Source organism: Emydura macquarii, unplaced genomic scaffold (genome assembly GCF_026122565.2).
Source record: "Emydura macquarii macquarii isolate MOO-44397 ecotype Brisbane River unplaced genomic scaffold, CSIRO-AGI_Emac_v2 contig_71, whole genome shotgun sequence".
Classification (NCBI taxonomy): domain Eukaryota; kingdom Metazoa; phylum Chordata; order Testudines; family Chelidae; genus Emydura; species Emydura macquarii.
In genome coordinates, this window is record NW_027130208.1 from 13,611,822 (window position 1) to 13,627,690 (window position 15,869).

At 41.9% G+C, this 15,869-nt stretch overlaps 1 protein-coding gene across 1 annotated transcript in view; it reads right to left on the reverse strand.

Moving 5' to 3' along the window:
• SUMF1 (sulfatase modifying factor 1) overlaps positions 1-13,516 on the reverse strand; it is a 62,501-nt gene extending 48,985 nt beyond the window's left edge. Inside the window, exons 1-3 of the mRNA XM_067542796.1 lie at positions 13,256-13,516; positions 4,743-4,916; positions 1,874-1,948 (exon numbers count right to left, since the gene is read on the reverse strand). Of these exons, the coding sequence (XP_067398897.1) occupies positions 1,874-1,948; positions 4,743-4,916; positions 13,256-13,516 (510 nt within the window). The remainder of the gene's footprint in view (positions 1-1,873; positions 1,949-4,742; positions 4,917-13,255) is intronic.
• Positions 13,517-15,869: the final 2,353 nt, after the last annotated feature.

Below are 15,869 nucleotides of genomic sequence, written 5' to 3' on the forward strand. Positions count from 1 at the left end.
CTAAACTGTTAGCAGGAGGCTTAAGACATGCCAAACCACAAGGAAGGCCAGTCACTGCTCCCCTGGGCAGCTTGCCATTGTAATCAGCGCAGTATCTTTTTCCATGACTACCCAGAGGATGTTCCACATGCCAGTGATTTAGAAGACATCCTAATAATAAATACTGAAAAACAAAGGACAGTCCACTAAAAGTTACTCTAACCAAATACGGAAAATCTGTGTGGGGAAGCAGCAGAGAGGACCAGTTTGGGCTCCATGCCACCTCTACAACACAACTCTGCTTCTAGCATTATGGCCAATACTTGACAGTTTGGATACAACATAAAAGCAGGCAGCTCCCACATACAAAGTATTTGTTTATACAAAAAGCCCAGGGTAGGCCTACAAAAGAACCCACTTTAAAATACTATAGAGTGGAGATTTTTTTGTTTCTGTTTTAAACACAACCTGCATTGTAGATTTCTGTAGCACAACTCTAGGAGGCCAGTGTGGATTAAACACAACATTCCCTGACATCTTTTACATTTCCAGGTATACAAATGATCCCAACTGCATTCAGTTACTGTGTTTCTTCCGCCTTTAGCACTTGCACACATCATTACTTATGTACTGGATGCTTTAGAGTTTTGGGCTTTTTAACTTTATTAAAATTCATTAATATTCTAAGACCCCATAATCCTCAAGATCTGGCACTGCATTAGAAAATGCCGAACAGCCCCTGCTCTTCTACTTCTTTTCTCATATTAGTGAGCAACAAAAAAGGATAGGCTACCCTTCACTTTCAAGAACGAGGAAACAAATGGCTGTTATGCCATTTGCAACCCATCAGATTCACATCTGCCATGAGATGGAATTTTCCAACTATGGCTGAAACGCCTCAGAAGCTCTCCCCCTCCCTTTCATTGTTTCTTCATACAGTAAGTAAAAAGCCTGCAGTGTTTAATTTTACCTAGTGTTACCACATCTGTAGCGCTCTGCACAAGGTCATTGCTCCCAGGCACAGCATTTTTCCCTAAAAGCATATTATGAACTTTGTAAGATGAATCACTTTTGTGAAAGTTAAGTGATTAGGTGTTAAAATACTAAATCACCTTGTGTCTTCAACAGCCTGCCAAAATAAAAATCTAAAACCCTTACAAGTGGTACCCGTTGCAGATGTTTAAGGGAAATTTAATACTCTGTCACTTCTCTTAGTGCCATGTTGCTAAGTGAGAAAACTCCTCCATCTTAAGCAGAAAGGAAAGGTTGCGATCATCTATACAGCACCAGAACTTTGCAGTAATATACTTCTTTTTTTGTAGCAAGCCTTTTGTAGAAGGGCTTTGTTTCTGCAAAGAAACCCTACCTTGCCAAGTTCTGTACTGCTCGTTTTTAGAGGATCCTTGACATGGGATGTGAGCAAAGCAGAGTGGGGCAGCAACTGTAACACAGAATTAGACTGAAAGCTCTTGGAAGCAGGGACCACCTTTTCTGTTCTTTTTACAACATCTAGCATAATGGGGTCCTGCTCCATCCCCTAGGTTCCGAGGCACTACCACAATAATAATAATACTCTACGCTTGCCTTGATCAGAGCGCCGAGGGCAGTTTGAATTGGAGACCAAGTCTCACACATTTTTAAGGAGTCACTTATTCCCAATTTGAAGCCCAGGTGACAAAGTGAAAGAGTAGCACACTTACCCTTCACTCGACCTAACCCTCAAAGCCTATTATTCTACTCTATTTTACAGAAATCCAAATCCTCATTGCAGATCTCAATACTCCGGTAAATGGATTAGGGGTGCCCAGCTTAATACTATTGCCTCTAGTAGTATAGCATCCCTCTTTGTGGTCACCAGACAGGCTCCCTACCAGTTGTAAAGCATATTACTCACTGCCTGCTGGATTTCAGTCTTCACTTGTTCACTCAACATTCCCTCGAACACAAAGGAGTCTCCGAATTTCTCTGCCTAGAAAGGAAAAAAAAAAGAAAAAACTGCATACTGAATTCAAGCTGATTGTAAGATCCATTGGAAGTATTTTATTCCTAAAATGCCAGCATAAGAAAACATCAAGTGGGACCATTAGGGAGATAACAGACTTAATTGAATTCTTTCTAATAAGAATTCTGAGTTTGCTTTAAACAAAACAATATGACTGAACAGAAGTCCAGTGGATGAAAAGCCAAATTACCTAGGGATATCATTGTTCTTTAACAGTCATTGAGATGAAGTGCAGACTGACTGAATTAGTGGAACAAATGGCAGCTTTGAGTTTCTGCAAACATTTCTACATCTATTGATTGGGAATATTTTTAGTTGTCCTGAATTGCTTTTAAAAAGCAATACTATGGTGTATGTAATATTAATAGTATGGAATCTATTCCATTAAACTTTCCTTTACTTTGGAAGTCATACTCAAAGAATTAAGTGACATGGTTTACTCATTCCCAATGCTAACTGGCTCTACATATTAAGGTGTTGGTACAAAACCCATAGAAGAGTATTAAATTTAATCCCTGTTTCTCTTAACATTCTACAAAACAACCTCATTTTCAGGAAGAAAAACAAAAAATAATTAGCTATTTCACTGACTCACAATATGAGAGGTGCATCAGCACAGCAAAAAGTGTTTTCATTACTGGGTTGGTTTATTAAGGGAGTCAAAACAGTCACTGGCTACCACTAACCTATCTTTCTACTTCAGTGCTTGAGTTTAATAAAGCAGGCTCCCTAGTTGTGCCCACTCTAGTCAAGGTTGCAAAACGGTTTCCATTGTAACCTTGCTGCCACCTGCTAATAACTTTCTGAAAGTGTCACTTTTGGGACTGAAGATTCCTGTACATTCACCACTCAAAAGTCCAGATTTTGTATGGCCTGGACAAAATCCTTTCAGCCATTTAACTTTAGAATTAGGGAACAGGAGAAAAATTTGTCTTCCTCCCTGATCCCCTTTTCCCAACCAAAGAATTTCCAGACACTTTTTTCAGGAACAGAGCTAGAACAAGTGTGCCTCAAGTTTCATCTTGAGAAAGTCTTCACTGAAGACTAGTTCCTTAGCTTGTTGGGGGGGTGGGGGGGGGAATTTAGTTTTGATTTAACAGGATTTATGAGCACTGAAGATTGGAACCTGTGCATAAACAGAAAGCTACAGAAAACAAACACTACTGACTATCACTGGAGTGCAAGCTAGCCGTTTGCCGGAGAAGAAAAAACTAATTAAGCGAGTATTCTGTTTACCCGAGATAAATCAGTAATATAGACAACAGCTTGGCTGCTTCTGGAGAGCCCTGTGGATTCAATGCTGTGTTTACTCTAGCTCTGAGTATATTTTTCCAAGACCAGTGTACAAAGTGGCTTCGTGCCAGGGCGTTGAGTGGAACATCTAACCATTCCATTTGAAACTGTCAAGTAGTACCAGAAATAGATTTCATCCCACAAGATAATACACGCCAATACCCATTGTATTAAGGCACATTCCAGAAACTGTTTGCAATGAAGATCCCATGTTCAAATTTAAGTGGACCAAGTGACTTTACTTCAATTACGGAGCCAACAGCTCAACAAATACAAATTGGTGCTACTGATACAAGGACAGCCCTGTGCCTGAGCTTTATGCAAGAAGGGTGAAAGGACTCATCATCCAAACCAGAATCAGTTTACCACTAAGATTCTGCTTTCAGCAGTAGGCCTCCTCTCAGGCCTGAATACTTACTGAACTTGAATTTGGCTAGCTGGGTTACATATTTTACAGAAGCCACATAAGTTATGTCATCACAGCTTCTGAACTGACAGGAAAGATCTGGGCCTCCAAAGGGGGGTAGAAGAGAACAGAGTTGATAGAGCCTTAGGATATACTTTCTTAGTCTATATTTATTTACAACATGCACAGCGCTACTACTAGTTCTCAGAGAAGGAATGGATACCAAACAGCAAAGCTTATATTGCCCAGATTGCTAGAAAGCAGCTGTGTTTGGCCAGTCTGCAGTTTCTCCAGCTGTCTCACCACCTGGAGCACAGTGTCAAACTCCTCCCTAGACACATTAAAGCGGTTTGTTAAAAGTATGTGTTTAGAGATCTCAATCAGGGCCTGTCTATACCAAGGATATGCACTGTCACAGCTACACTGGCGCAAACCCATGCCAATAAGCGTCACCAGTAAAAGCAGGATTTGTAGTGTCATGCTGTTCCAGGGTAACACACATCAGCATAGAACATATACATTGGGAGCCTGCCCTTCTGCATCAGCCTAACCACACATCACTGTAGACTGATACCTGGTTATCACCCTCACTCAATCTTGACTGCTTTGTCCAAATTAAAGAAAGCCTGCCTGAATTCAAAACCCAGAACCTTGCTGGAAACACAGCACATTCATATTCATATTCACACCAATCAAACTTGGTCTAATACTACTGAAATAAACCAAGTCACATCAGGCATGAATTGGGGGCCATGTCTTAAGCATGTGCTCTCTGTGGCTATTCAATTTAAGATTATTTTCTCAGTTAATCCAACTAAATACCGAGTAAGAGGCATTTGCAGGGAGCCCATTTTGTGGAGCCCCTTCCCATCCAGAAGAGGTTAAAAAGCAAATGTATCATCTTGCCACCCATTTGGGTATAATATATTTGACTCCAGGGCCTGTAAACTTATAAGCAAAACTTATAATGTGGCCTCTTTTGGGAAAAGATTTAAACCTAAATTTCCTAGGAGGGTTCTCAGACATACACCTTATCCCACTGTACAGTAGCTTTCCTCTTACCTCTGTAACATAACCAGTGGCATTTACAAATTTCTCAAACTCTGCATTGCTGACCTCATACCAATCCATATAGAACTGGCTAACATGGACTCTTCTAGCAGGCCATTCTCCATCTTGCTGTATTTCAGGCTCATCAGTACCCATTGTGAACACTCCTGCTGGAATAGAAGCCATCTGCAATAGAAAAAGATCAAAATGACTCCAGTTATTTTCAGTCCTAAATTAAACAGTTTGCCACTGTTTGTCTAGCATAGACTGGAGGGATGAGGGTCCACACCTCTTTGAACAACACTTTCTGCCTGGCTAACATATAGTTAAATAATTTATAATTCTAATATCTGGAAGATCTTGTGGGATGAAATAAATTGAAACAGGCTCCAAGATTAAAAATATAGTTCTCAATCTACCCTGCTCCCACTGAGTTTCCAGACAGTTCAGACCCTCGGCTGAGGTCCAGACCCATCTCCAGATGGGAGAGAAGGATGCCATCTGTCACTGTGCCTCCTTTTTGCATGTGAAGTCTTAAGAAATGAAAATGGCATCTTGCTCATTGCAAAAGGAAAAACCCTGATTTTCCAATCTTCTGCATAGAGAAGACTTGGCATATAGATGCACAGCATGGAAATGATGAAGCTGCAAAGAATTCCTTTAAGTATAAAGCACAGCCTAAGTGTGTACGAGATTTTATTTATGAAAGGATGTGTACAGCATTCCTGCCTGCATCTCTACGTTACACTGAAAGATAAATGACAAGGTTACAATGAATTAACATTCCACAATGTGCAAGGCTGCTCTGGAGCTGTAACATCAGGCTCAGGAAGTAAAGAGACAATGCCATGAAGGAATGTTACAACTTTGTCTCTTTATGGCTGCAGCCTGTTTTTAAGGAACACACACCCAGGCTTCCCCCAGATGTGTGTCACTGCAAAGAGCCCCCTACTAAACCTCTGGCAGGTTCCGGTCAGTCCCCATCAGCAAACAGACAGTCTCCTCCAAGAGCCCCTTCGAGCAGCCCTCAGCAAATGTTCCCGCAGTTCTCCCAGCCCCCTAGCTGTCTGGCTCTGGCAGTCTCTTGGTTCCATTCCCCCTGATGCTGGAAGGAGAGAAAAAGTCCTTTCTCCTTCCGTCCAGGAGCCCCCAAACCCTACTTTTTCCTGTTTAAATACTTGCCTTGTTGAGTTCTGAGGAAAAAAAATCTTTTGCTCCAACTGGCAAGCATCATCGGTCACCAGGGGCAGTAAGTCCCCCTGCAGTGAAGTAACCTCCCTCCACCCACTTACTGATTTGCTCTAGTGTAGGATACAGGCACTTTGTCATACAAACCCTAGAAGCATCCAAGACATTGTTAAGTGGTGGGACTGGAGAACAAGATTGATTTAAATAATTGATTTCAATCTATCAACAAGTAGGAACCTTGATTTTAAAGTCAATCAGGTATTCCTCTTGTTTTTGCATTTGTACCTCTAAAGTTATTTTCCTACAGAAAGATTCTCTTAGTGATTGTAATAACTAAATATAACATTTACACTAAATGTACTTTTTGCTAACCAGGAGGATTTACTGTATCTATACACATTTATAGAGGCAGTTATATAGCTCAACATACATTTATTTGTATTCTTAATTTTTACTTCACCTATTATGTTACAAATGCATCATACAACTGTTTTATATCTGCTAGATCAGTGGTTCTCAGCCTGTGGTCCATGGGCCTCTTCTGGCCCAATCACCACACAGTTGCAGCTCATGTGACATCCTCAGGGCCATACAGGTAGCATTGGATGCAGCTCATGGTGGTAAATAGGTTGAGAACCATTGTGCTAGATTATAATTTTTACCACACTGCATTTGAATAGAAATTGAAATTATATTACAAATGTACAAAAACAGCATTTTAAATTAGTTTTGTGTTAGTTCAATAAACAACCTCACATATGCTGGATACAGAGAAAAAGAATAAATCAAAATGTGTTTTGATAAAACAATAATTTATTATAACCAAAGGCAGTATCAACTGTAATCAGTGCATTGACTTATTGTTTCTGGTCACCATACACCAGATTTCCCAAGATATTTTAGACACCTAAAAGGTGCAGATAGGTGCCTAGTGGAATTTTCATGAGTATGTAGGACAGTTCAGTGCTTAATGGATGTCAACTCCCATTCACCTTTCAAAATACAGTCCCACGTTTTTCAAGCTTTTAGCATTAGTAGATCTCATCTTCTCCTCCTGGTTTATATTCACAGATTGGATGAGGAAAACAAGATTTCCTGCTTTTTCAACTCTCATCTGTCCACTTTGAGTGCTAGAGGTATAACTGTTTGGACACCATAAGTGGGCAATGGAGGTGTTTGTGTTCCCTGTCCAATTCCTACTTTTCTATTTTTCACTTTACATTGTTCGTTTAACAGCACTGTGTCCAACCAGCTTCACTGTTCCTGTTCTCTACAGTAAATTTCTGCTTTTGTTCGGGTTCCTTCACAGCAACATTTGCCATCTTTTACAAGACAAACAGAAGTGTTTGTAAAACCACACAGTTGGCAAGGGGGACTCAGGGCCGACGGAGCACCTGAAATCAGTTTTCAGGTGGCTGTTATTTCTTTTAAAATTACTAAATTTTAAGTTCATTTAGAAGTCTAAATGCTTATGAATCACCTTCAACTCAACAGCAGTCAGGTTTTTACACTTGTCTCACTGCAAGTGGGTTTCCTGATAAGACGTTTCCTGGGACTTAAAGAATGCCACAATGAGACACGAACAGAGCTGTGTAACTGCCTACCTTCCAATCTCTTGCTGACTCACTGAAGCTAAAATAAACGCTTTGTGGCAGCCACAGATTTGGAGCTTGCTAGTAGTTATCAGGATATGAAAAACAAACCCTTTTACTTTACAGTTCAATGATCACATCAGCCCACAATTTAAAGAATTTTGATGGATATCCTGTTACCAAGGCGAACTCTAATGTGGCCTTTAAAAGGCTTCCTTTGGAACCCAACACTTGTGCACACACACACACTTACCTACACACTATGCACCACAGACTTCTACCCTGTCTTCCAATTCCAGTGCCCAACATGGGACTTTTGGAGTACACATTCTAATTACACCAACAACTTTCATTTCATGGCTCAAGTGGGCTGTTGTTTTGGAATACAATCATCTTTTGATGGCAGGTGATGGTGCCAAAGTGACAAATGGCCTCCACGCGAACCAAGAGGCACTGACTGACAGTGAATGGAAGTATTCAGCACTGAGGGGAAACAGGTTAGTAAATTAGTTAGTAGATTCAAGAACACTATTCATCTAGTAACTAATAAAAATCTTAGCTTCTAATTTAAAAATGAAGATTCAGCTTGGTATAACCGAGGTGAGGAAACACAAGTTTAATTACAAAGGTGGAAGTCCAGCAGCAGATTAATCAGGATGAGGAGTGTCTAGTTGACTGCACTGAGAACAGCATGTTCCAATACTTGTCTTCTGAATAAGTGACATATGCACATAAATGGTGCACACAGCCGGTTGTCCTCAAGAACCAACTAAAGCAGCTTGAGACCAAAACTGCTGAAGGGATCCCTGAATTTGTGTGTATATATATATATATATATATATATATATATATATATATATATATATATATATATATATATATAGGGAGGGCATAGGAGAATACATCTGTCATACACCAGGCCCACCTCCAAACTAGCTGCCCCAGTCTTACTGTGGAGACAATCCCTTCCCATCACAATCTGTAGCTAAAATGGAATAGAGGGACAAATTCCCTTAAAAGGAACCACTGCTGCCAGAGATGGAGGAGGCCAACCATTTCTCAGGCACCAAGGAATGTCCCCCTCCAAAAGAGAAATAGGGAATTTCAAACCACAGACAAGCTATGATGTGAATAGCAGATTTGATTTTTAGAAACATCAGTAGCTGGCTGCTGGAGCTGCTAACTACCCCACCTCAGATACAACGTTAAAGAAAGTCATAATCCCACCCACTGCCTGTTGGGATCCCACTTTTTGGGATCCCTTGCATTTTGATAAGAGCTCCTAACTGGGTTGTGAGCCTTACCACAGGGTGTTAGGCTTTATTTAAAGCAGACACAATCCACTTTGGACATTTTATTTTGTGTCTTTTTCAAGTATTCCTAGATTATTTCTTGGGCTCTGCAAGAGAGCATCTTATTTCCACATCACAAACCCTTCTCGTTAGTTTTTAGCTCAATGCTTCCAAAGAAACATCCAAGAAAAGGTGCACTTATAGGAAAATGCATATTCTGATTTTACAATATATACAAGTGATGGAGATGGGAACCCTTTTGCCTTCCTTCCCCACCCCCAATCAGTTGAATATTAGATTTAGATGCTGATTTAGACGCTGTCTATGCTGACAATAAAAGTTTTGCTCTTCCCACTCTGTTCCCACATCTCCTAATATATAATCTGAAACAATTTTGTCTGTTGCTCAGGCACTGCCATCACATTTCTATCAAGTCAACTAAGTTAATATCAGTGGTTTATAAAACTACCTTGTCAGAAAAGAACATTAACACACAGGAACACAAAATGAATGAACTATAAATTTTACCTGACAGCACTAAGACCCTTGTAGGTGTTTTGGTTAAGGATAACGCAATTCTTACAGAAGACTTCAGGTATTGAGTCTTCTTTACCATTCTGACGGCCCACATCGCAGTCGTAAACTTCCTTTATTGTTTGAAACAATTTTGTGATGAAGTGCCTGAGCCATCTTTGAAGATTATTAAAGCATTTTTTACTCCATATAGATGGTCTCTGCTGGCTTGTGTGTTTTTGTCCCAAACGTTATCATTACTTTGAGTTCATTAACGGATATAGATAAGATACTGAAGTAGGTAGCAATAAAGTAAATTTAAATGACATATTTCCATTTTTGTTCCATAGCTAGAGCTATACAGATGAGCAGAAAGAAGTAGAGATCAACTGATTAAAAACCTCAAGTTTAGGCACAGCTGCAGCAGTTCTTTCCAACAAAGCTTAGAATGACTGCAGATGGGAAGAAAGTACACTAGGTAATCATCAACTTCAATAGCAGAAAACCCTTCTACTGGTACATATGCAAATGCAAACAGATCCAATTCCATTCTGCAGAAGTCATTGGCAAGCACATCCCAATTCCATTCAATGGAAGGCATGGGAATGCTCTTGCCAAAGACAACGCATGACGTCAATTGGCACATCCCAATGTTCCGTAGAAAGTGTTGCCAAAACAGATGCATGTTTGAGCAGCAGAGCAGAGAACGCAATTATATAATGTAGCATTTTGTTGAGAACATGCTTCTTCAATCTAGGGAATCCATGTGGGAATCTCTGAAAGACATCTTTCCTACTGAAGTTTCTCTCATTTTCATGAGCACTGGGATTGCTTAAGAGGTCCTCCTCTCCTGCTATTTATTCCTCACCTGAATGTGTGACTTAACCATTCATATAGCCACAAACTAAACTACAGATCCTAGTTCACTGCACATCTGACAACTGAGAATAATTTAAGTTCACTCTTTCAAGTAAATGTTCTCAGTAATGACATTCAACAAATACAAGAGCCACCTAAAGAGTAAAGTTTCTAAATGGAATTTTTTTTTGAATTTTATTGGAGAAGGTATGACCACAAGACAGAACTGTACAGTCATTCCTGCTTAACCTCTCCCACGTCTTCCAAAAGAATGCCACAAAGGAAAAAACTTTTAGTTGACCTAGGACATGATTCTTCAATGACATCCGCATAGGGTGACTTCTCATTCTGCTCAGAGCTCTGTTGGCTTCACTGGGACCCCCTGCAGGCACAGATGCAATTGCAAGATGAGGGTACTAGTCTGTCTCCATCAGTGCAGTCCATGTCTCAGGCTTCAGAGACTCTGAAACGTTGCTGTGAGGCACTTGGTCAGTTGTGCACTACTGCTACACAAGTGGGAGGGAAGGAGTGTGTGTGAGGGGGGTGGAACGGATCAACCCCGATGATCAGTTTATAACCTGGTGTATGAGGATACATACACGCAAGTCTAGAAACTAAGACAGGTGACCCTGAGTGCCAGGTGTTAAATGAGAATACTGATATCATAGGCATCACAGAAACTTGGTGGAACGACGATAACCAATGGGACACAGTAATACCAGAGTACACAATATAGAAGAATGAAAGAGTAGATCATGCTGATGGGGGAGTGGCATGATATGTGAAAGAAAGCAAAATCAAATGTAGTAAAAATCTTAAATGAATCACACTATAGCATAGAATCTCTGTGGACAGAAATTCCATGCTTGAATAATAAGAGTATAGCAGTAGGAATGTACTGCCAACCACCCTACATGATGGCGATTATGATTGTGAAATGCTCAGGAAGGTTAGAAAGGCTACAAAAACAGAAAACCCACATATAATAGGGCATTTTAATTATCCCTATACTGGCTGAGTACATCACTTCAGGACGGGATGCAGAGATAAAATTTCTAGACCCCATTAATGACCACTTCCTGGAGCAGCTAGTCCCAGAACCCACAAGGAAGAGGCAATTCTTGATTCAGTCCTAAGTGGAGCACATGATCTAGTCCAAGAGGTGAATATAGCTGAACCACTCAGTAATAGCAACCAAACTGTAAATTAAATTTGATTTAAGGCAGAAAATACCAAAGAACGCCATTATAGTAGCATTTAATATCAAAAAGGAGAACTACACAAAAGTGAGGAAGCTAATTAAACAGATATTAAAAGGAACAGTCACCAGAGTGAAATGCCTGCAAGCTGCATGAGAACTTTTTTAAACACACCATAGCAGGCTCAAACTAAATGTATACCCCAAACCAAACCAATCCAAAACAGTATGAGAATCAAAAAAAAATGCCACCATGGCTAAACACCACCACAAAACAGGCAGTTAGAGGCAAGAAAGACAGCCTTTAAAAATTTAAAAAATTGGAAGTCTAATCCTATTGAGGAAAGCAGAAAGGCACAAACTATATTTTTACATTTGACTTGCTTATTATGCAGGTCAAAGAAGAATTTGAGAACAACTAGCAAAAGACACAAAACTTAAAACAGCAAATTTTTTTAAGTACGTCAGAAGAAGGAAGCCTGCAAAACAATCAGATCACAGAATGATCAAGGTGCTAAGAACCAGAAGCTGAAAGATCACTCAACCTCCCTATTCTGATCATTCCCTCTCAAACATCTGGCACTGGCCACTGTCAGAAGACAGGTTACTGGGCTAGATGGACCAGTGGTCTGACCCAGTACGGCCATTCTTAGGACAGATCTTAACTAGGGCAGAAAGATAAAATAAGTATTAACGACCAGATCCTCAGCTAGCATTAATCAGCATAGTTCTACTGAAATCAATAGAGTTATGCTCGTTTCCTGCAGCTGGGGATCTGGCCTAAGCATTCCTATATGCAAAGCCACCGTACCTGATGCTTACCCCTAACAGGGTATTCCACATGTTGATTATAACCTGAGCAAATAAGGAGAGCCGTTTCATATTTTTAGAATGTATTGCTTCAATTTCACCAAGCAGATCCTCTTGATTTTGTGTTCCATCAGTAAGCACGCTTGCCCCATTTATTTTATACACAGTACCTCTTATAGCACTTACACTTTCTTTCTTGACTAAATAACTTGTTTAATAACTTCCTTCACATAGGCACACATTGCTAGCCTCCAATACTAGTCAGTTTTCACTGCATTTTTCTGGAACAAAAAGTTAGCATTTAGAACAAAGCAACTACAGCTGAGCTGAGTAGTTAAGTCAACGGTACATAGCATACATATTCCCATTAACTTCTCTGTTCTTTTCTAATCCCTCAACACCGAACAACATTCTGAAGACTTTCTAGACTACTGTTGCTCACCGATATACATTTTCAGTAAGCTAGTCACATTACCCAGATTGTTTTCACTAAACTTCCCAGCTAACTGAAGATCAATGCTGCCTCAAACCAAATATAAGCTCTTGGCCTCATGGCATTTGAGATCAACCCAGTGAAGAAACTATCAGTGTGCTACCATAATATGGATTTGGTGATGGTAATTTGGCAACACGTTTTACAAACGGCAGAAGAACTTGCCATGTAAGTCTAGTAACCCATACCCCAATGCTATTTACAGCTCATATTCTAGCCTCGGTAGTGATGTTTGGACAGTGTTTTGTTCTTTAACATCACTTAAAATATATGGCCCAAGAGCACTCAGGTCTAAAAACTGCTGCTCTCAAAAAGTCAAATACATCAAAATCGCTCTGAGCACCCAGCCATGTACAAGGCACTTGCCATCCCAAACCACACTCCTGGGAGCACTGTCACCTGCACAGAGCCAAGAGACGCTGCACTCGACACCGAGAGAAGCCCTGGGCGGACCAGAACGCAGCAGCAACCTCCAAACCACCTCCCTTAGCCTTGGCCTCCCACTAGCCCTCTCCCTTCCCCCGGCTCTGTCAGGGAGCTCCCCTCCCCCCCGCACCAGGGCAGCTGTAGCCATCACCCACCTGACTGTGCGCAGCGGGCGGCTTGCGGGTGACCGGCCTCCCGGCCGGCTTTGGGGCATTGGCCTCCGGGGAATACCTCCGGGCCGCCGCCGCCTGGTCGCCGCTCCCCCGGCCAGCGCTGCAGCCGCACGTCCCCTTGGAGGCCGCCGCGCTGGAAGAAGAGGAGCGAGCCGTCCCGGCCACCGCGCCCAGCGCCAAGGCCAGCAGCAGAGCCCAGCGGCAACACGCCAGGACAGCCCGTCCCGCGCTGGGCGCAGCCATGTTGGCCGGGGAACCACGTGACGCAGCCGGGCAGTCAGGTGACCGTCCCTGGCTTTAAAGAGACAGCGCACATTCCATTTTCCGCCCCAGCCGGGGGGTGTCCTGCCGTGGCTGGTGGCGGGACCGGAGCCGCAGCCGCAGCTTCCCGCGCTGCCCAGCCTGGGCGGACACCAAAGGGGCAACGTGCTGCAGCTACGCTCCCCTCCTCCCACCCCCAGTCAGCTCATGTGTGGGTGCCTCAGCCTCACCCCATCCCCCACCCGCCTTCTAGGGGAAGCTGGCGCCGTGCTTGGCACAGCCGCGCGCCCCGCAGGAGCCGCGGGTTCGAGTCCCAGCGCTGCCAGCGCCGTGTCCACAGCCCTCCTCACAGCCTCCACTTTCCCCGTCTTTAAAATGGGCATAACGCCCCCGCTCTGCCTCGGAGACACCTCAACGCGAAACCAAAGCAGCGCCTGCAAAATGTCTCGAGGCCCTCCAACAAAAGTGCCCTGGTTATTGAAAGTCCCCAGCCTGGTTTGCATGCGGACTGTACCAGATCTGTCCGGGGCCACATGCATTGTGCAAAACGTTCAAATACAGACATGGAAACGGAGTGCCCAGAGCCAGATGATCCCCCTGAAATCGACAGCAAAATTCCCATGGATCTTGGTGGAACCAGGAATGGGTCTCAACAGGGCTGTCTTCACCTGCTGCATTTCTGATAGGCACCTGGCCCTTTCTGGAAGGGAGCAGAGGGAACATCAGAAAAGCCACTAGAACATCCGAGAACCACTAGAGAAGGTGTAGGTGCGTTGCTATCAGGAGCATCCTCGCTGATGGGCATTGCTACCTTGGAGCCCCGGTCTGGAGATAGAGAGTCTCTGCAGTGTGAAGTTTTCTATTTTCTAAAAATAGCTTCTAATGCTGAAATAAGACCCAAATAAAGCAATCAGGCTTGCACTTAAGAAGAGATCATATCTCATGTCTTGCACTTGGAACATATCACTTAACTGTATGTATTGTTTAGGTTTATTAAAGATGTCTCTCTATTACCTAAGGCACCTATCATTCTGAATAAAATATACACAAAATTACATGAGAAGGGTCTATAGTCAAAAAATAATTACCCACCCATCCATAAATAAAATTATCTTCTTTCAGCTCACTCGTTTCCCATATATCTCATCTCCTCCGGGAAACCAGGGGAAAATCCAGAGATTATATTTGGTATGTGTTGGCTGATTACGTTATTTGACTATCTTATACCAAAGGGAGGTCCAAATTGTTCTGGTACTGAAATAATCACGCTGTAGAAGTGAGGATTAAGGATAGCTATGAGATTTGGCCCATTTGTCATCTTTTTTTAAAAACAGTTGCTAGTAACTGTTATAAAACATATGACAGGATCTCTCTCTGGGCAAGTCAGTTTGCCTCTCAGTCTCTCCATTTCCCCATTGGTAAAGATAATTATACTTCTCCTTTGTAAAGTGCTTTCAGACTGATGGATGAAAAGCACTATAGAAGTACTAAGTACTATTGTTACATGTCTTACATTGGGGAATTGCATTCTCTGCCAGTGTGAATGTTCTGTGTATGTGTCTGGATCCAGGCATATCCATGACATTCACTGTTCGTTCTTTCTTTCTTTCTTTTTCTTTCTTTCTAACAAATCATCTGAAAGAAACCATAGCCATAAGGATGACCGTCTACCATGATATTATTATCTGAGATTCATCCAAGATGCAGATAAAATTCTGCTGGGGAGAAGTATGGTGTGATCCTCTTCCTACCAAAATCAATGGCAAAACTCACATTGATGTCAATGGGAGAAAGAGTAGAGCCATTCAGGCAGCAGGGACCAAATATGAAAAGTGTATATAGGCACCCATGCTAAGTGCCTGATGCTGTAAGACACTGAGCTTTGTCAGCCTCCACTGATGTTCAATGAGGGATGAGGGTGCTCAGCGCCTTTCAGGATCAGTGCTTAGGCACTAAAGTGGTGAAGTTCTCATATGCTTTTCTTTGTTACTTTCCATTTCAGGGTTTGTTTTTCTTAAAAATGATTTTTATTAAGTGTAAAATTAAACAAATCTTCATGGAGAAAAAAAGCCCTTCAAACCAACACAGAACAAAAAGGGAAAAAACAGTACACCTGTCAAAATGAGCATCAAAAGCCATACTACCACAACATCATTTTTAACAAGTACTGTTCAACACAGTGTAGCTTTGCCACATGCCCTGTGTACGGAGCAACATGTTAATGTGTCATGTCAGAAGCAGTGCAAGGCAGGAATTGTACCAGAGAGGCACAATTTCCTCCCTCATCATTCTGGGGAGAGGAGGTAATTTGTTGCTTCTGTAAAAATGCAAATGA